Source organism: Biomphalaria glabrata, chromosome 3 (assembly GCF_947242115.1).
Source record: "Biomphalaria glabrata chromosome 3, xgBioGlab47.1, whole genome shotgun sequence".
NCBI lineage: Eukaryota > Metazoa > Mollusca > Gastropoda > Planorbidae > Biomphalaria > Biomphalaria glabrata.
The window spans coordinates 22504971-22528082 of record NC_074713.1 but is presented as its reverse complement, the minus strand read 5'-3'; the positions used below and the strand labels follow the sequence as shown (position 1 = coordinate 22528082).

Here is a 23112-nt window from a genome sequence, read left to right as displayed (position 1 = left end):
TCCCGTGATAGCACTGACTGGAACTTCTCTTTGCTTGGAGTTAGAATGTCCTCTGGAGCTGAATTAGCTTCTGCACTAAATGATGATTTTTAGATGTAATTAGATCTAGTAAGATAATTTAGACTGGATCTTTTAAATATGGTGCCATAATTTTCAGGAAGCAGTGATTTACAGTATGAAACCATCAACCAATTCTAACAGACAATTCAATCATTAATAATAGACCCCTAACCATCGTAGTCATTAACTGAATATTTAGATCACTTTTCCCTTAAAACGGTAATCTTTGTTGTGGATTTTTTATAATTACAAAATAAATGTAATGTATACAGTACTACACATAGCTTGTCTTCGAGCCAAAGATTGGGAAAAGTACAGAATGTCACATGGCAACGCAGTCATAGCTGTGATCTAGAGATTTTATTACATTCAGCGCAGACATAACCGTTGTCTGCCTCTGGTCGATTTCAGTTTTTTTCACCGACTAAGCATATCCTCGACCTATCCTTTCCTTTCGGTCTCAAATGTGTATCCCGCCGCAGCCTGTCTGGGTGTCTTACTCGGAAGTTCATGACAGTTGCTCTCTTCTATATCAGTTAAAGCAAGCGGCACTTAACTTAAGCTGGTTTAAAGTGTTTCGGGGAGGTGGGAGACCTCTATTATATTATGCCAACCACGCATCAGCTGACACCAATTAGAATTACCTTATACTGTTGCCTTCCACACGAGGTATGAGTCCTTCCAAGCGTATCTGTCAAAAATAAGAAATCAAAGTAGCCTACTGCATTCGCTGAGACATTTGCTATTGGTAGTAGGAGCACAGGACTCAAAACCTTTTTTTTTTTAGTTGGACTCACTAAGTTTTAAATAAATTGCGTACTTTTTTTTTCTGTTTATTTTTTATTTTCTATTTCATAAGGGGCCACCAGATTCACTTGGCCTAGGGTCGGGCATGCAGAAAGATAGAGAGAACCAATAGATGCTTTTTTTTTTAGCGCCCCCCCCCTTACGAAAGGAGAATAGCTGTTCTGTTGACATCAAATTGTAATATATTGTATCATATTGTAACATATTGTATCATATTGTAACTCTGAACTAAAGGGAGAAGTTGCTTTTTTTTTAAAGGGAAGAGTTATAGACCCTATTTTTGTGTGGAGGCTTTGAATGAGAGACAGGCCCCTTACAAAGCAATTAATCATTCAATAACATCAGTTAGGCCAGGTTCACATTGAACTTCACCTTCACCTATCCCTTAGTCTGTTAGGCGGTTGGGGCACCACACATGATCTGTCAACCGTCTTTCTCCGTTCTTCTTTGTCCTTTGCCTTTGATAGAATTTTATTCACTAACAGGCCTGTCCATTCTTTGATGTCTTCCCATCACTTTCTCTGACTTCTTCCTCTTTTTCCTGGTACTGTTCCCTGAAGGAAGGTCGTTGCCAGTCCTGAGGACCTTGTGATGTGGCCTTTACGTTTTTTGACAGTGTTAGCAGGTCATCGTGGGGTCCAATTGCTGTATTAATCCTGTTTCTAATCTCTTCATTCGTGGTGCAGTCTTTGTGACACTTACGTTTTAACTATGTCTTCATAACATATCAGTTATGAATATTAACAATGTAATAATAACATTGATAAATCTCCGTATCCTGTTGTATCAAGTCGCTAGTCAAACTAACACTACAACAGTATCGGCAACACTTGCGACACAAGCACGTCTCTTCTTTTTGTATGACGTGTATAGGGCTGTAGTTGTTGATAGATAGTAGTTCATAGTTTCTGATATTCTTTCTGAAAATATTGAAACCTACCTATCTTTACCTGCCATAGCGGACCACTTCGGGGGCCGATTTTGAGTTTGTTTCCACATAAACTGTCTTTGTAACCTTTTTTTTTTGTCTAAGACTATCAGTGATTTCAAATGTAAGGCTTTATATATTCAAGAGTTTAGTAATGTTCAAGAAAAATTTTGCGCATCGTCTTAGTCTATAGGCCTAAGTCAAGATCTAAAGGCATATCATTGGAGTATTATAAAGACAAAGTGTAGTAGATCTATATATTCTCTGGGTCTGGGTAAAAAAAAATGGTCCACTGCTTTAAAAAATCTTAACATTCATTAGTTATAACGAGAAAACTCTATATATAGTTTCATAAAGAAGGTATTTGTATAAAAGTATTTTTATGTTTTTCTTGTTCAAGATGCGATTTACACAAGTCTGAAACCCTCAACCAATTCTAAAAGACAATGTAATCATGATCAATTTAATTTATAAATTGGAGTAATATGTATTAATATTTTTTTATTTAGTGACCTTTTATTAGATATTTGATTTCATGCTATAGCTAAGTAAATAGTTTTATCGGGTGAAATATACTCACATTTTAAACAAAAACCTCTGCTTTCATCTATAGCATATTCTTTTGTCATTTCATTTAGGATTTTTTTTTTAACACTAGAGCATTAGACTTGTTCCGCTCATTTCTATAAGCTTTCATTTTTCTTTATTGGTGAAACTTGTTGCTCCAAAATAATTGCAATTTGGCACAGAAGTTTTAATTGATTTTATTTAAAACATTACTGCAGTTGTCTGCAAGCTTAAAATAACATTTTGTTTAATTAAATACATTTTAAGTTTTGTGATCTGACATTGCAGATCGTTATGATATAATCACAAAGATCAATCTCCTAAACCTATATCATGTTTAAACTTCAACATCACTAATCCTTGAGTGTCCCAGAGTTCCACTAGTGGTGTGTAAACAAAATTTCTAAAATTGGCAAACAGAAATGTTACAACAGATAAATGAGAAAGATCATAATGACTTTTTGTTATTTAATAACTGGTAGTGCTTATGAATCATATGAAAGACTTATTCCATAGACAAACATGAACAATTCAAATGATTTTTTGTATGTGTGCATTAAAAAGTTTAAAACAAGTTCATTGAAACTTTACACAAATACAAAATGAATAGATTCATTAACAATAAACAAACATAACTGTTGTATTAAAAACAAAGTCTAGACTTTCAGTATTAAAATCATTGTAGAATAAATTCAAGCTGGTGCTGTATGATAATGAAAATCTATAAATGCATCCAAATAAGTACCATTAATGTTGCCTATTTTTTTTTTTTTTTACAAAAGTGTTAAAAATTAGTACAAAAGTAATTCTAGTTATACATTTATAGGAATCCAATGCAGTAGGCATACTATAATTGAAATGTAATGTTGACAAAGCTACTTACATTTCTATTTACATTATGATTAAAAAGCAAGTCTATAATAATAATAATACATCAATGCATAATGGAAATGAGATTGAAGTTAAAAGGCAAAAGTATCCTGATACTACAAAACAATACAAGCATTTTTAAATGTAAAAACAATGTTCAAAACTTGTTACAAATATTGGTGTATGTAATGGAAGTTTTTTTAACAATAACACTATTTTACGAAATAGAATTATAAAAGTAACGGTACTTTTTTTTTTTTATTGTATTGGTATAAACATTACTAACTGATAAAAAATTAAGTCATTATTTATAAATTCTTTAAAAATGTACATTAGAATTTGTACAATACTTTTCCTAAAAAATTTAATATATTTAAAAAAATTACTATTTAATTAATAGGTTAAATGGATGAATCGTAGAAATAAAAAGGGTGGACAATTTCAGTGTAAATTAATTACAAAATGCTGAAGAACATGGAGACAATTGTTGGCAATATTATATGGCAGCTAGATCATTTTGTCACAATGTTGAGAAGTTGTCACTTGTCATGGACAGCTAACAATCTTAACTGGGTTTTTTTATGAAAGAAACATGGCCCTAATGGTATAGATAGACAAAGATTTGTGTTTGTAAATGGTTTTGAGACTATTCTAAAGTGTACCCCATGTTCGTAAGTTACCTTTTCTCAAAGGCCTAGAGAGCTCTTTACCAAGTGAATATTTATATAAAAAAGAATAAATCTTTATGATTCAATCTAACATCAATGTGCACTGAGAATACACTTATAGGCATTATGGAATGAAGACAGCCACATATTAAAATTATTAAAAAAAAAAAAACAATGTTAACAAATACAACTTATTAAATTTCAATAAAAGTAAAACATTTCTGGCTAAATATAAAGTGGAACAAATACAGAAGGAGAACAAAATGCAGTATCACAATGTAGGCCTCTGTTAACTTTATGGCTGCCCACATAGAGCAGAGAAACAAGACAAGGGGAGGGGGGTTTGATGGGATGGTTATTAGAATAATCTTTAGGCTAAAAACTTGGTTATAAATTACTTATAGAAAACAAATGTAATTAAGGAAAAGACCAGGTAAAATTGTAATTCTACATTAACTGTAATGAGCCTATAATTTCATGTTTCTGAAAACAGTTTAGCTCATTAAGGTAAAGAAAAAAAAAGGAAGGATATTGGTTTAAAACAATTAATTTACATTCTTTTATTTGTGTATCACAATTATGAATAAAAAGACTATACTTATATTAAAATAGACAAAATGTTTCCATCACCCATTTTTTTTTAAAGCCAAAGACTGTCAATCAGTGGACAAAAGAATACAATTACAGCTGAAAAAAAAATAAACGCATAAAATATATGAATGATAAAATAGGATAACCCACTTTAACTAGTTCCATCAAACAAGCACTATTATCAGTAATAAAAAGATTTCTTGCAACAAAACTTAGTTAAATAAATCAGATCTTGGATGGCTCACTCTAGGACCACTACTATGTAGATCATAGTAATTTGTAAGTAAAATAATTGAAATCAAACAAAATGAATGGTATTTTAAAAATTTACATTTGGTGGTGCAATATGTGCACATTAAATGTATGAATGTTATACAAATGTAAAAGTTATCATGCAATTTCAAACGAAAAAAAAATCAAAGTGTTGCATGATAAAAATATTGCAAAAAAACAAGTGTTTTGATTTTTTTTTTTTCAAAATCTCAGCTACAAGGATTTAAAAAACTTAAAAAAAATTTACAACAATGGTGCATTTATTACCTTTTTACATTAGGTTTGCAGCATTTACTGAACAGAAACTGGCATATGCTGGTCATAGTACTGTTTTTTAGGATGCCTAGCCTTGAGCTGAGCCATTGGTACTTGGGTCTGCTCTGTTTCTTCAATGATGTGATTCATATTGAAAGACTGTGGAGATTTGGCACCAAACTGTTGCATATGTAAATTTTTATCACAATTCCCATTAGGATCATTGGCAATACTTCTAAAATTACTATTGTTCATGTTTGCATTGCACATTTCCATTTTACCACTGAACACTGCTTCTGGAATGGACTCTCCCTGACTGCCATATTGTGGATTACCATTGGCTCTCCACCAAGTGGCATTTGAAGCTTCATTTTTCAGCGTGCCACTACAAAGATCATCAGACATTGGACAAGGAGGTTCAGTGGGATTAGATTTGGGGAAAGAGACTTTGACAGGCTTACAGTTTAAGTTGAGGTTCAAAGTATTCTCTTCTATCTCCAAAGGAACAGCAATGACAGCAGGGAAACAAACTGCTGGTATCTGCTTAGCAAATTCTGGCAGAATCAATGTGCCCTTGAAATCATTAGAATTGAAAAAGATGCGAGCTGAAGAGGGACTGTTCTGGTTAGATGGACAGAATATTTTGCGATCTGGTGAGTTGCTATTTACAAGGACTGGTTCAGCATTTTCAGGTACCTTAAATGGAACCTGGTTAGGATGAGGAAGGCTTGGTGTTAAGGCAGGATGAGGGTTTAAGGGAGGGTGATAAGTGGTATAATCATGGCGGGCATTAAAACTTGGACCATTATTTGTGTTGATGCCTGTGTGGGCTATTTCTTTATGGGTTGAAGGCTGAGGAGGCAACATTCCCCCCACAGCTCCCAGTGGCTCCGCAACTGAACAACCTCTAAGGCGCTGTCTTGCATCTTCTTTTTTCTTTTCCAACGCTTCAACAAGTTTATGAAGTCTTTTGTTCTCTGCCTCCAAATGCATCAATTCCTGAAAGAAAGAAATGCTTTTGTGTTTACAAATCCTATTTATTATACTGGTACTTGCTATTTCAAGCAGCAAATATTTACAGTACTAGTATTAGTCATTTAAAATATAATTACTTGCTGTTCTTTAACATTCTGAGTTCTTCTTCTCATTCTATATGCTTGTGCTGACAACTTATTGCGTTCTCTTCGACGCTCTCTTCTCTTGCTCTGAACATCCTAGAAGAAAAGATTTCATATTTTTTCATATATATTTCAAATAAAATTTTAAAATATTTGATGATCAAAATGCCAGTTTTATTAGTGTGTTCAATAACTAGTTGAATGAGTACATATGTACATACAAAATGGCCTGAAATAATGCCTTATGGGTTGAAAATGTGGGTCTTTGTAAAAGGGTTGATGTGACACATGCAGGTTGGTCTTTAAGCTACTATCCTCTAGGGTCCAAGTGACAATAAATTGCATCTGTGTGGTAAATAAAAAGGTTTGTAACAGAGGAATGCTGACTTCTGGTAGGTTTTATTGGTGATTTCATGAGGTCTACATTGCTGTGGCTGGTTGGAGGGTTGTCTGCATGGGCCATTCTCTTGGTGTAGCTGTTTGGGGGTGAAATTTAGTGAGTCATGATTTAAAATTTCTTACAAACAATATTAGACTAAGAATTTTTAAGTTCAGCTTGTTAATTTAGCATCACATCCATCAACCATAGTGAGCATATGACAATGAATAGACCTGCATCTAGATCTACCTTTTCTGGACTAAAGGGGGCTAAGTTGCTAAGTACTTGGCTTCTGAACTTGATGTCCCAGATTTGAAGCTTGGTAACAATGTGATTTTGAATTTCTGGATTTTTAGGGCGCCCTTTAGTCCACCCAGCTCTAATGGCGAATGGGTACCTGACTTTAGTTGGGGAAAGTAAGGGTAGTTGGTCATTATGCTGGTCACATGACACCCTGCTTATTAACCGCTGACAAACAAACTTATCTGCCCTATTGATCCCAAGGTCTGAAAGGGGAACTTTACTTTTTTTTTTTATTAGTCAGTCTGGATTAGATTCACCATTCAATATTTAGATCTATAACTCAGCTATGAATTCTTCTTAAATGTAAACTTCTAAAGACTGTCACTATAGACTTACTACTCTGACAAAATCTTGAATTTATTCTATTCTAGATTGAGTAGAACTCTAACTAGCTAGATGATCTTGTTCTACTATAGTATAGTAAATAGATCTAGATTATTCTATCTAGAATCTAGATTCTAGGAATCTAGGGTCTAGATTCTAGACTAGAGACCAGAGTGCAGACTCAATTTTAAAAAAATGACCATGATGTGTTTCTAGAATTTAGATATCTAGAATTATATATTTGATCATCTAGCTAGATAGATCTATCATCTAGAGTCTAGATCTATACTGTCTATACTGACTTAATAGATTAATTAGAATTATAGTCTATTCTATAGTCTATGTCGTCTACTATGACTATGTCTATTAGAAAATCTAGTGTCACTAGTGTAGAATATAGATCTACGCTACGCTTTTTTATATTGATTAGATCTATAGTATAGTATTCCTAGATCTATATTATATTTTTATATCTACTAATCATTAATAAAGACTAGATCTATATTACATTTTTTGTTTTAAAAAATGTCGCAACTAGATTCTAGATGGAATCTAGAAAAGACATCCACTAGCCTAGACATTGCCTCGCAAAGCCCGAGACGCTTATATATAAGAGGGAGTATGACTATGGCTAGAGCTAAAGGGAGTGGCCAAATGAAAAGTCAGTTAATTTATGCAGGGTTGAAGGCTACGCATAGAGTCAGTTTAGCATGAAAATTACAACGAAGCTGACCAACTAAAATCGAAATTTAACATCATAACAAATAACGTCATTATTTTGTGAAATAGAAATAAACTTTAATTCAGTATATACGAAATATACGGTTTGCAGTTCTTTATGTCTAAAAGTGGGCGGGTCTATGATCAGCTGGGTAACAGGTTAACTTCCCGTGGTGACCTCGATCAGCTGCTAAAGCAATAGATCTAGAATGTTGATCTAGATCTATCATTTTTTTAAACATAAAATATATTTCAAATACAGAGATTAAATGTAGATTTATATTTAACAATCTCCTGATATTCAAATATTATAATTGGGTATGCATTTTATATTAAAATAATGAAATGTTTACTAAGTGACAAAATGTGACGTAGTTGCAGACGATCAGCACCTGGACAGCTGATCAGCAAGCAGCTGAGTGATAAAGTAGGTCAAGCGTATTTCAACTTACCGACTTTGCATTGCCATTAATATCTTGACTATTTTCTCCACTTTCAGATACGACCGTGTCATAATGTTCACCATCCAATTCAGAATCCCAGAATGAGTCGCTAGAAGATTCATATTCCGGCAAATCGCATTTTTTACGACCCAGAGACGACAGAGCCAAGTTAGTTCTTTCTGCAAGATCCCTATCCGTATCTCCAGACGAGTGCCTACTTCTGGGAGGGCTAAAATTTTGACTGACGACTCTCACCATTTTAATATGAACACTGAAGCTATTACTCGAATATAAACAACTAAAGTTAAATGTAATTAATTAAACAGCAGTTTAATTGTCCACACGAAAACTTTCCAAGTCCAAAGGTACACCGGCAAAAGTGAAATACAGCTGAGCCTGCGCGGCGTGAACTCAAAACATCTGACTGGACCAATCAGCTAACAGCTCGCTAACCTTGACGAAGCCGCCTCATGAATATAAATGACTGATCACACGCTAACTTCGAGATTTCTCCGTGCTGATGAAATCCGGTAAATTGCCTTGTTCTATTTTCTAAGTACACGTCATCCGCCTGACGTAATCTTAAAAATTACAAGGTCGCTCATAATGATCGATAACATTTTAACAACTTTTAGTAATAGAGGTCTAGGTATGAACAAATGAATGCACTGATAAAACTGTCATTTGTAATGACCTACATATAACTAATTAAATTACTATACATTCTAAGGTAGGCCTACTCGCGGTCGAATCAAAAAGGGTGTGCTGTAGGCGCGATGGGGACAAAAAAAAAAAGGGAACGGATTGGGTAGATGTTCTTTATGTAGACAAATTTTAAAAAATAATGTAAATAAATAATTCATAATTTAATCTACATATATAACTTTTTGGCAATCACTCAAGTATCCAATTCATCACTGTAAAAAAAAAAAAAAAAAGAATTCGATGATAGTGGATGGAATAAAATGTTGTGCTCTGGGAAGACTGCAAATTAAAAATGTTCTTTTGTATCATCTTGAAATTTAAACTAAAACTTAAAGTTTGGGTTGAACAAAGGAATTTGAATGCGCCAATCAATATAGAGGAAAGGAAGATAAGAAATAGCAAGGATTTTTTCGGGGGGGGGGGGGGGAGTCTCCGTTCTTTCTTCGTCATATATAGGGCCTATATATACATATAATATCAAGTTACCATCTCCTGGCTTCGCTTATGCAATTTGGTAACTGTAGTTCTGTTTCAGTTTTTATAAGGTTGTCGCTTGAATTATCGCTAATTTATGTCATTAATGAAGCCCAATAACTTGTAGGTGACTGGTAGGAAAACAGATCATTGTGTGAAATAGTTTATTTCGGGGGGGGGGGGGAGGGGTTCCTAGGCCAACTAACAGTGACTATTAGTATCCTGTAGATAGTTTAGATTGCCAGCACGTCCAGATGACATAGGTTAATGGAACGTTTTCTATACATAGGGGTTTTATTTACATGTCTCTCTCTTGATAGCACGTGCATGGCCTACGGTTTTAATGATCCCAGAGAATACAAAACGTTAACGCCCTCTCCTAAAACACACACACACACACACAGATACCAATACCCAATCTACAGTTGCGACTGTACACGAATGTGTCGTCATTGCTGGTTCTTGACAACATCTATTGCGTCATTACTAAAGCTGTAGTCTTACTCTACGGCTAAGTCAATGATAAGAAGAGACAAACAAAGTTGAGTGGGCGGGACAGTGTGCGTTCCATAAAGGATGTCTGGATTGTTTTTAATTTATTTTTTTTTGGCAGCGTCCATTACCTGTGACAAGATGACACTGATTGAGAATTCTTTTCTAAAACAAACAAACAAAAATTAATAGAAAATAATGCAAAGGATTGTAGAGAATAAAAGTTAACAGATCTGTATCTATATGGATCCCAGCACACATTCATATAGAAGAAAATGAGAAAGTAGTACCGACTAGTTCATTTAATGGGAAAACGAAATAACGATTTAAAATTCCTCACTGTCCGGGTGATATGAGGAAGGTAACAGAGAGTAGAATGAACAAAAACATACATGGACCAGCTCTCACCCAAACTTACAGAAGAGCGCCTATTGAAAGCTATCATGATCAACATTTTATTTTGAACTCCCCCCCCCTCCCCCTTTCAGGACCGGACACAACAGAATGAGACAACACATGTACCGGAAGCTGAAAATTTGGACTAGTTAAATTTGCCATTGTGGGGTGTCACCAGAGAATGCCGGTCATGTCTTCCATAATTGCGTACTCCATGGAGAGGCTCGAACAAGGCATTGGTCCCAAAACATCCTTATAGAAGAAAAATTAAATGGAAAGTTGTCTGGAAACTACAGCGCAGTTCAGCTCAGATAGAGGACTAATCAGATCCCATCTAACAAAGTTATGAACACACAAAAAACGAACATTTGTTTTTACATGTATATCCATTTATTTACAAGGTTAGGTTGATTTGATTTTAAAAAGTACCGAGGTATATTTACAACTCTTATATTATTTAAGGACATTACAAACATAACAATAATAAGCATTAAATGTATATATAGAGAGAAGTTGTCGTGGCACAGCTTTAGGCTATCGAGATCAAAATCATGGGATCAGATCCAGTTAGGAACAGGTGATGGCGTTCTACATTCCACTAAGGAAACCTGATTTTTGATTGTCGCATCCAGACTTCGTCTCTTAAACTCGAGGTCAATGATACAAGCTTAATTTTTTTCACGCTGATACAAATTACTCAAACCTGTTTGAGGCACTGTGGACTCGAGGCCGCTATCAAGCCAGGGCCATGTTTAGACAACACAAGCTAGAGGCGTAGTGAGCATAACGTGCACCCGAGGCAAGTGACATTTTTGGCGCCCCCCCCCCATTTTCCTTGAACATCACATAGAAATATAGGCCGCATCCTGCCCCCTGCCCCCCCCTCTCTCTCTACGCCTCTGCTTAGGGCCTCCCAAAAATATTAAACACTGACGTATATATGGACTTATAAAGGGCATCTAAAAGGTCCCATATCTCTAATAGCTTAGGGCCTTTTCGGATACTTCACTGAGCCGGACGCCGAGCACGCCTGGGAGACCATCAATTGTTCGTTTTATATACCAGCACTGCTGCCGTATTGAGACTGACTGCTAAAGATTTCTTTCATCTTCAAGTACAATGAAACTGGTTCCATGTGGCACCTCACTGGAGGTCCTTTTCGGCCCCCTTTAGCCTAACAATCTCTTTTCTAAGGAGCTTTCTCCCTGACTTAATGTTGAGTCTTGGAAACGGGTCCAGTCTTAATGACAAGTATACGAGGTCATTTCTTGGTTGCAAAAGCCGAATGCAGCAATCAGGCTCGTTAACTGTTGCACAGGACAGCGGCTGTGCCCTTAGCTAATCACAAAGCATGTGGACTATGGAGATAATGAGTAGTTTTCAATCAGATCTCTATGTCAGTGGGCAGAGTGTGAGGATGAGTAAACAGGAGTTTCCTTTGATCAGTGGGTTTGTTTTAGGGCATGCCTGTTGTGTGTAGGCTACATTTATTTCATTTGAGCTTTAAAATGTATTTCTATCTTAGACTAGATCTATATCAATTTAGAATGTCTGTTTATACGTAGTTGAATTAAACACCTTTCTCCTATTTGAAGAAGAGCGATGCTCTCTATCAAAGAGAATCTAACCCTCAACATTTAGTCGACGTGATACTACCAGCTTGTTATTTCCCTGCCATATCAAAGCATAAAATTGGGTTACGTGCTAACATCGCCTTAAATTTATTTCATTTAAACATTGATGTCCTAGTCTATATCCTACGACTGAACAATAACATTGTCTCTAATTTAAGTTTAAGTTCAGTGTTACAGTTATGTGAAGTGTACGTTTGCTGGGACTGCAGGGGTTAGGCCTACTTATACGGACGATTAACGAACTATTCAATGGATCAACGAAGCTGTGGTGGAAATTTTTTCTTCTTTTATTGCATGTGGAAACACGAGCGGTGCACGCGAACAAAGAAAAAAAAAATCTGGTGCATGTTGACTTGGCGGTGAAATGGGAGAGGTGTTGTCTGCCCTTGATTGCATCAACAACGAAATGGTTCAGTTATAGATGGTTCAGTGTTTCGTTAGATACAACAAGGCGGCAAGTGGGACACTACCGCGGTGCGGGTTGAACTTTGAACTTTGATCATCAAAACATACAGAGGGAGGAGAGGGGTAATTCTGCTTACTGTTACTATAATTAGAGATCTATATTCGCGCATGAAGTGAAATTATATAAACAGATTCAAAATGTTTTTTGGCGCAGTGTGTTTTAATGGAGAGTGTGTATGAGAGACAGGGAGAAAGAGAGAGAGAGGTAGAACTGCAGGCCTAATGCAAGTATGCTAAGCCAATCACTATCAGTGTAAAAATGTGAAAAAAACTGACTAGATTTAGATCTACTCCAATGACAATATTGGCCTGAAGCATTACAAAGACATGTTTTCTGGGTCAAGTCACTTGTGGTCGGTTAAGCCTTCAAGGCCGGACTATTTCACAAGGTGTCGCACAAAGCAGATTTCTATTTGAATGTGACATTTGACAGTCGCACAAATCAGATTTCTATTTGAATGTGACATTTGACAGACACGTGACTAGAAAACGTAAGAACATTGGTGTCTAAGAACAAAATAACCCATAATTTTGATGAATTTTAGCAAAAGTGAAAGGAGTCTAGTGAATTAATTTATGTTAATAAGCATATTGATCATCTAGTAAGAATGGAAAGAGAGAGAGAACGAAGCAGGTGTAGGCCTTTAGAATAAATGTATTTGTTTCAAATTCGCTTTGAAAAGAAGGAACGAATGAGTTTTATTAGTCAAACGCTTGAAGAATGTATGAAAGTTACCAGGATCGGCATAAGCAAACTAGGCAGCAGCCCAGGATCTCCGATTGGTGGGGGCCTCGTACAGGACTCAAACAATTTTTTAAAGAGAAGAAATAGCGACATTTGTCGTCTATGTTATTGCTGTATATTTTCTTTTCTATTTCATTTGGGGCCACCATATTCACTTCGCCTAGGGCCTCCAGTTATCTAATGCTAAAGCCGGCCCTGATGTTACAGAACAAAACGCTTCGTTGTCATCAGATAAAATGTAATATAAATGCAAGGTTTAAAATATACTAGATTTTCAATTTATTATGTAGGCTTCTTTTCTATTTAGATCTAAACGTGACTGAAGGACGGACAGACAGATCACACAAAAAAAAACTAATTTCGGATTTTCCCTTTCGGGAGCCGCTAACATTGCAGTATTATAGACTCTACACAGCAAAATAAGCTGTATAGGCCCTACCATGGCGTAGCCAGGATTTTATTTCGGGGAGGGTTTTTTTTTGGGGGGGGGGATTTTTTTCTCCCGACCCCCCCCCCCCCGCGATTTTTTTTTTATATGTATTTATATGTGTGTGTGTACATAATCTTATTACATTCTGACCCTTCATTCTTTCGGAAGACGTTTAATGTGCCCTAGAATAGGTTTTTCCTTGAGCTAGTGGTAAAAGTGTAGACTCCCCTCCATTACTAGCAAGGGCGTCTGGGGGAGCGCTAGGAGCGCTAGGCGCCGCCAAGCACTATTTCTGGTATTGAAAGCCAACAAAATGCATATTCTGACGTATCTGCAGTGCATTTCCCTGCTATTAAAAAGTTTTCTTTCAAAAACCTAATGTGCTTTTCTTACTGACTTAGACCCTCCCGCGCCGTTCGGCGCATTTGCCGTCAAGCTGTTTCCATAAAAATCTGTCACTGGTAATGTCTGAAGCCTCTTCCCACCTGCTCTGAGGACCTCCATGAATGTGTGGCGTCAAATTGTACTAGGATGTCATCGCAACTCTTCTTATGCCTAATTCATTTTGTCGGAGAACATGTCCCGCAAACCTCATGCGACGCTCTTTCACAATCTTACTAAGGGGTCGACTCGCAGTTCGGCAAAAGATGTCCTTGATTTAGACCCGATCTCTATAACTGACTCCTAAAATCTGTCTTAGCCATCTTTGTTGAGCCACATTTAGTGTTTTTCAATTTCGGCAGATGACTATTCACTGCAATTTATTAATGGAGCCCTGCCACTGGTAGAAATGTGTAACCTCTCTTGAATACGCTCTTGGAATTAAGTGACTGTAGTTTGCTTTAGATTTTATATCGAAAAGGGAAGTTTTATCGTCAAAATCATCTGTTGGGGGTTTTAAACTAAAAAATCTCTGGAGTTGTTTTTTTTTACTTCAAAACCCCATTTAGCTACGATAATAGAATTTAGTAACTGTAGTTTGCTTTAGAATAATATTGAAGATAGAGGTTTTCCAACTCAAAATGCTCTGTAGGGGGATCTTAAACTCAGAACCATCTGGAGGGGTTTTAAACTTTAAAAAAGCCATCTGTAGTAGAGGGGTTTAAACTCAAAACCCCCAATTGGATTTGCTACGCTCAATAATTTTAGTATGTCATTTGCTTTTTTTATATTGAAGAGGTATTTTTTTTAGCATCAAACCCCTCTGAAGGGGGGTTTAAACTCAAAACCCCTTTTGGCAACGCTCATCGCATTTTGAGTGCGTAATTTGCTTTTTTTCTTACACTGAAGATATATTTTTTAGCTTCAAACCCCGCTGGCGGGGGGATTAAACTGAAAACCCCTTTCGCTACGCTCATAGATTTTAGAGTGAGTAATTTGCTTTTTTATATATATTGAAGAGGTATTTTTTAGCTTCAATCTTCACTGGAGGGGAGTTTAAACTCAAAACCCCTTTGACTACGCTCATAACATTTTGAGTGCGTAATTTGCTTTTTTTATATTGAAGAGGTATTTTTTAGCTTCAAACCCTACTGAAGAGTGTGTGTGTGTGGGGGGGGGGGTTAAACTCAAAATCCCTTTGGCTACGATCATAGAATTTTGAGTGAGTAATTTGTTTTTTTTTTTATATTGAAGAGGGGGTTTATCGTAAATTTTGGAGGGGTTTTAAAATCAAAATCTTCCTTAACTGTGCTCTTGGAATTTGGGGATTGTCGTTTGCATTTTTTTGGTTTTGTTTTATAGAAGAGGGGGATTTAAATGTAAAAACCCCTTTGTAGGGGGTTTTAAACTCGAACCTCCCCTGGTAGGGGGGTTTAAACTCAAAACCCCCTGGTAGGCCTTAGTTGTGCTGGGGCAAGTGATGGTTTAGTATTAAAATCTTACCTAAAAAAAACAAAATCAAAGCTAAAAATCAGTCACTGAATTCCGATCCCCCCCCCCCCTAGGGCCCATGGGCCCTACACAAAATTACAACACAAAATGGTTCTAGTTTTATTTTTAGTTCCACCTCTGTTGTTAGCCTTGAAATATTCAGTCTGCAAGCCTGGGCAAAGTCTACGACCGCAACTCGCGTCTGAAGAAAAAGACCAATAGGATGAGTCAATCACTAACTTCGCTGGCACCACATGACAACAGTCACCACAAGTATGATATGACTTGACAAACTACGCACCAGAGCGGGATGATGGGCCTCTCAATTCGTATTGAATGGGGCCTCCATTGTTGATTGCTACAGGGTCCCAACAATCCAAAGTCCAGACCTATTGATTTCAGTGGTCCCTTTTTTTTTTAACTGACGTTTTGGACAAGACATTTAAAACATTAGCTTTTACTATGTTTAACTAAAAGACAAAAGCTACAGATACCTAAGAACCCTCGATCATGAAATTAAACGACCCACCAATTACTGAAGGCCTAAAATCACTTACTACACTTTCTAAAATAACTTCCAGTGACTTAAAAATCTCTAAGTCATCATATATAAGTCCGCGCTGTTTTGTCTTGCGCTATTTCGTCGGGAAATTTCGCGCTATTTTGTCGGTCACCCAATTCACTAATTAGAATTGAATAAGCGTGTTATTGACAACATGATCAGCATGATCTATTACTCTTTTCATGCTCTATTGTTATTGTTATCGTAGTGCTGCTGAGTTGGACAATTGTAGTCAAACTGAATTTGCATTTGTTATTTGGACAAATAAAACGAATGAACTTATACTATCTTTGTGTGAAAACATTCGCAACTAAGTAAACTTGTTTATAAAGAGCGATAGGGACCTATATAAAATACGTAAACATAGACACCCCACCCCCACCCCAGCATCACCATTCTCAAAATTCTGTCCACAGCCAATCTCGAAGATCCAAGTTTCTACAGGCTTCTGCACGAATCAGTGAAGTCATAAGCGAGAAATGTTAAGATCCTCGAAGGACTCAGACTAAGCAACATTAACATCCCCTGGATCGCGACGATCCACGGTGTCAGCTAAGACGTGCAGGGAAGAACCATTGATAACTGCAGGCAGAACAATTGATAACTGCATGCAGAACAATAGATAATTGCAAGGCAGAGCAAAAGATAATTGCATGTCATAACAATTGATAACTGCAGGGAAGAACAATTGATAACTGCTGGGCAGAACAATAGATAATTGCAGGGCAGAGCAAAAGATAATTGCAGGTCATAACAATTGATAACTGCAGGGAAGAACAATTGATAACTGCAGGGCAGAACAATTTATAATTGCAAAGCAGAACAATTGATAACTGCAGGGAAGAACAAATGATAACTACAGGTCCTAACAATTGATAACTGCAGGCAGAACAATTAATAACTGCATGGCAGAACAATTGATAACTGCAGGGCAGAACAATTGATAACTGCAGGCAGAACAATTAATAACTGCATGGCAGAACAATTGATAACTGCAGGGCAGAACAATTGATAACTGCAGGGAAGAACAAATGATAACTACAGGGCAGAACAATTGATAACTGCAGGCAGAACAATTGATAACTGCAGGGCAGAACAATTGATAACTGCATGGCAGAACAATAGATAATTGCAGGTCAGAGCAAAAGATAATTGCAGGCCATAACAATTGATAACTGCAGGGAAGAACAATTGATAACTGCAGGGCAGAACAATTGATAACTGCAGGGCAGAACAATAGATAATTGCAGGGCAGAACAATAGATAATTGCAGGGCAGAGCAAAAGATAATTGCAGGTCATAACAATTGATAACTGCAGGGCAGAACAATAGATAATTGCAGGGCAGAGCAAAACATAATTGCAGGTCATAACAATTGATAACTGCAGGGCAGAACAATTGATAACTGCAGGGCAGAACAATTGATAACTGCAGGGCAGTTGATAATTGCAGGTCATAACAATTGATAACTGCAGGGCAGAACAATTGATAACTGCAGGGCAGAACAATTGATAACTGCAGGGCAGTTGATAATTGCAGGTCATAACAATTGATAACTGCAGGGCAGAACAATTGATAACTGCAGGGCAGAACAATTGATAACTGCAGGGCAGTTGATAATTGCAGGTCATAACAATTGATAACTGCAGGGAAGAACAATTGATAGCTGCAGGGCAGAACAATTGATAACTGCAGGGCAGAACAATTGGGGCAGAACAATTGATAACTGCAGGGCAGAACAATTGATAACTGCAGGGCAGTTGATAATTGCAGGTCATAACAATTGATAACTGCAGGGAAGAACAATTGATAGCTGCAGGGCAGAACAATTGATAACTGCAGGGCAGAACAATTGATAACTGCAGGGCAGAACACTTTATAATTGCAGGGCAGAACAATTGATAATTGCAGGGCAGAACAATAGATAATTGCGGGCAGAACAATAAATACTTGCAGCGCAGAACAATAGATAATTGCACAGTGTATGACAGAAAACTGTCCTATTGGTGCATATTCTGCACGGTTCTGTCTGGCGACTTCCGATGCTGTGAAGAAACAGTGTCCTATATCTTGCATGAGTATCCCCGACTTCGAGAATTCAAAGGGAGAGTATCTGGAAGATCACTGTAAGGAGGCTAAGAGGCGTACATCCAAGTTTCTAGCCACAGTACAAACGGAAGGAGTTGTCCTTTCTGATACCGAAGTTCATCTCAGGATCCTTCTTTTGTACATTTTGCAGAGCCAAATTATTATAGCCGCCTCTACTTTCAAACCTACAAAGCTGATCAATACTCCCTTATTCTGCACACGGGATACACCGAAACGCTATCTATTTATTACTTCCTCCCCGGGGCGGGAGGAGGTAGGGACATCAGAGACACATAAACACATGGATCTTATCTAGGTGTAAACAAACATTTGTTTACGTTCTAATGTAGTCGTCTATACTAAAATTCAAATACTGGCATGCACTTACATAGATAAATTAATAGAACTCGAATCGCTCCAGGCGGCCAATACATAATTCAAACCGTGTCTAACACATTAGTTGTAAACTAGGTGTAGGCATGAAGCGGCGCCCTACGTAAGCTGCATCAAAGGTGAAACAGGGTCAGCTGGAAGATTACGTTGATTGAAACGTACCTCTTCCCCCCCCCTCTTCACCTGAGATGAACCGTGACCTACGTGGTCTCTATATCGAAAGCCTTGGATAAACTCTGATAGGCTTCAGGACAAGAAGGCTTAGCCATCCCGAAAAGCCCTGACAAGAGCGTAGTGCATTATTGCGCTCATACAGGTAAAGTGACACCGTAGAGTACTGTATACACTTCTCCCCGCAGCTTTAGAAGCCGCGGATACTCATGTAAGACACACACCTACCGTGTCGGCAATGGAGATCAAAATTTGCGAGAACCAGACGAAATACGCACTGACGGGACTGTGTCGCATCTTGCACCATCATCGTCTATTATCTATTCTGTTCCAACCTATTTAGTCTCAACCATCTCTGTCTGGGCGGTGCAAATGCTGCCACACACACTTAGCCTTGTCGACTTCATGCCAGGATTTCACCTTTTTTACCCGTTCCTTCTTTTTTTAAAAAGGTATTTCATTATTGGAAACAAATAAATGAAACAAAATTATAAATAAAAAGAGTTTGTTTTACATACAAACCTGTGGGTAGCCCTGAGGGTCGGTTGTACTCACACATAGCGTTGAACACAATCAAAGAATAGTTTACATATACGTTCTGGATGAACACGAAACTGCCAATACAATCTTGCTATAATATATTAACTGCCCATACAATCTTGCTATAATATATTAACTGCCCATACAATCTTGCTATAATATATTAACTGCCCATACAATCTTGCTATAATATATTAACTGCCCATACAATCTTGCTATAATATATTAACTGCCCATACAATCGTGCTATAATATATTAACTGCCCATACAATCGTGCTATAATATATTAACTGCCCATACAATCTTGCTATAATATATTAACTGCCCATACAATCTTGCTATAATATATTAACTGCCCATACAATCTTGCTATAATATATTAACTGCCCATACAATCGTGCTATAATATATTAACTGCCCATACAATCTTGCTATAATATATTAACTGCCCATACAATCTTGCTATAATATATTAACTGCCCATACAATCTTGCTATAATATATTAACTGCCCATACAATCTTGCTATAATATATTAACTGCCCATACAATCTTGCTATAATATATTAACTGCCCATACAATCTTGCTATAATATATTAACTGCCCATACAATCTTGCTATAATATATTAACTGCCCATACAATCTTGCTATAATATATTAACTGCCCATACAATCTTGCTATAATATATTAACTGCCCATACAATCTTGCTATAATATATTAACTGCCCATACAATCTTGCTATAATATATTAACTGCCCATACAATCTTGCTATAATATATTAACTGCCCATACAATCTTGCTATAATATATTAACTGCCCATACAATCGTGCTATAATATATTAACTGCCCATACAATCTTGCTATAATATATTAACTGCCCATACAATCTTGCTATAATATATTAACTGCCCATACAATCTTGCTATAATATATTAACTGCCCATACAATCTTGCTATAATATATTAACTGCCCATACAATCTTGCTATAATATATTAACTGCCCATACAATCTTGCTATAATATATTAACTGCCCATACAATCTTGCTATAATATATTAACTGCCCATACAATCTTGCTATAATATATTAACTGCCCATACAATCTTGCTATAATATATTAACTGCCCATACAATCTTGCTATAATATATTAACTGCCCATACAATCTTGCTATAATATATTAACTGCCCATACAATCTTGCTATAATATATTAACTGCCCATACAATCTTGCTATAATATATTAACTGCCCATACAATCTTGCTATAATATATTAACTGCCCATACAATCTTGCTATAATATATTAACTGCCCATACAATCTTGCTATAATATATTAACTGCCCATACAATCTTGCTATAATATATTAACTGCCCATACAATCGTGCTATAATATATTAACTGCCCATACAATCTTGCTATAATATATTAACTGCCCATACAATCGTGCTATAATATATTAACTGCCCATACAATCGTGCTATAATATATTAACTGCCCATACAATCGTGCTATAATATATTAACTGCCCATACAATCGTGCTATAATATATTAACTGCCCATACAATCTTGCTATAATATATTAACTGCCCATACAATCTTGCTATAATATATTAACTGCCCATACAATCTTGCTATAATATATTAACTACCCATACAATCTTGCTATAATATATTAACTACCCATACAATCTTGCTATAATATATAAACCATTTTTTCCGAGCCTTTCAAAGACATCTTTATACAACAAAAACTTGGTTGACAGTTCGTCCTGGACGATTGCCCTTCAGTCAAAAACAAACAAACAAAAAAACAAAACAAATCCGCACTGATTTGATCTTCGATTTGCTCATTCGATCTTTGTTTGGTCGAGGAGAACTCGCTTGAGACCAGACATTGCAAGCGGATGCTCCATCATGACAACGCCCCAGGTCTCCCGGTCTCTCCGGCACAGAATTTTGTTACCTTAAAAGGCATTTCTGTCGTTTTTCAGCCCCCCCCCCTTCACCTGACCTCAGCCATTTTGTGACTACTTTCTTTTTTCCTAAACGGAAAAATGTCCTCAAAGGACGTCATCTCGGGACTTTAGAAACATCCAAAAGAGTGTTAAGGATATCTTGAAGACCATTCTATATATCAGCTACTTCACTGACCATCCAAACCCAACATCCCATGAAATGACCAGTAGTTTATTTATAGATTTCTCGGAAAATGTGAACATCTCTCTCTCCCTTTATCTCTCTCTCTCTCTCTCGTTCTCTCTTCCTCTAACACACTGAGCACAAACTGGCATTCCACATTGCGTACAATCGTCGTACATGCGCACTGAGATCTACACAATGTGTTGATTTTCAAGCCTACACACCTAGATATGTGTTGATTAAAGCAAAACGGCTGCATGTAGATCTAGTTGTCCTTTTGTACGTATAGATCACCGCTATTGGTGATAAACCAGTAAACCAGGTCAGTTAGTAACAGTCTATCAACTCCTCCCTCCCCCCTTTTTTTCCCTTTCTGGAGTTATCTCTTAGTGCACCGGGGCCGTGATAATTTGGATACTTCTGACATGAACCCGAAAGTAGTACACAGTACAACTAAGGTCATAATCTAGGGCCACTTGAGATGTTCATGATATGGACTGCCCACACTCAGCCTCGAAGTAGTTAAGGCCCATCAGCTACATTCTGTTTTATACTCTTTACTTCATTTAGAACTCTGGCTTAAAAAAAAAACAACAGTAAATGATCTCCCCTTATTAGTCTCTGGAGCGCCCTCTCCTTCATAAGCAATGCTTCTCTCTCGCTCCCTTCTTCCCCCCTTCCCGACATGCTTTCATCACCATCATGTTTCCTTTGCGTTCCTCATGGAACATAGGGCCTCAGTAAAAACACGCCACTCTTCACTGTCTCTTGCTAGTTTTTTAAATGGCTTCCCAGCTCTTTCCTGTCCTCTCGGCTTTATCCAATAGGCTACACTGCGTCCACTCTAAGCACCCTAAGGCCTGTCTAGCTCTGTTGCTGGTATCTTTTCTAACGGTGTAACCAATCCATCTCCACTTCCTCTCTGAGATCTGCACCTCTATATTTTCTTTGCCCACTCATCTCTTTGTATGCACCAGTCACTTTCGAGGTGTCGGTTCGAATCCTACAACTGCCTATTTAAATAAAATGAGAAAAAAAAAATGGAGATTTTCACTAAACAATGTCAAGGACGCTAAATTGAACTTTCATGTGCCAACCAAATAAGAATTACAACCAGATGAGGTTGAAAGATTTAATTCTGCGGTGCTACAAAGTGGGAACGAAAGGTCACATTTCACATTTGTTAAACCCGAGCTTCTCAAAGTGACCTTTCATTTGTGTACACCGGTTACACCAAAAAGCTTGCTATTTATAGCTGCCATGTCTGAACATCTCCAATAGTCCATGAACCTTTGGCTTTCACACTAGAATGTCTTCATTTTGGCTAAGATTTGAAATAAATTAACCGGTACCTTTAAATATGATTTTTTAAAACACACACACACACGTTTATTTGAGTGTACTAATAAAAGGGGGGGGGGGATACATAAATGATACTTTGTATTAATTGTATAAAATAGATAGAAGCGTGGAACACTTAGCTGCGAGTTCAAACAGTGAGGATTTGCGGATCTAGGCATCGCTCGTACTGGATATACCAATCGATTAGGCTTTTTTTAGAATCGAGGTCGACAATTTTGAGACTGAGAGGGCAGTGTGACATGGGCAGTATTCTGTCGAAGTGGAAGGAATTTTGACATCAACGTTTAATAAGGGTAGTAAGACACACTGGGGGATCGGGAGGGGGGGG

At 36.9% G+C, this 23112-nt stretch overlaps 1 protein-coding gene across 2 annotated transcripts; it reads right to left on the bottom strand.

The window, feature by feature from the left end:
* Nucleotides 1-2816: 2816 nt before the first annotated feature.
* On the bottom strand, nt 2817-8769 carry LOC106056857 (uncharacterized). Of its 2 annotated transcripts, XM_013213752.2 has the most exons (4): nt 8316-8769; nt 6132-6233; nt 5032-6018; nt 2817-4587 (listed from the first exon to the last, which is right to left on the bottom strand). In XM_013213752.2, the coding sequence occupies exons 1-3, from the start codon at nt 8562-8564 to the stop codon at nt 5056-5058; spliced, it is 1314 nt and encodes a 437-aa protein (XP_013069206.2). In that variant the 5' UTR covers nt 8565-8769; the 3' UTR covers nt 2817-4587; nt 5032-5055. The 2 variants fall into 2 exon arrangements, with proteins under 2 accessions (XP_013069206.2, XP_055880009.1); XM_056024034.1 differs by having other exon boundaries at nt 2817-6018; nt 8316-8768.
* Nucleotides 8770-23112: the final 14343 nt, after the last annotated feature.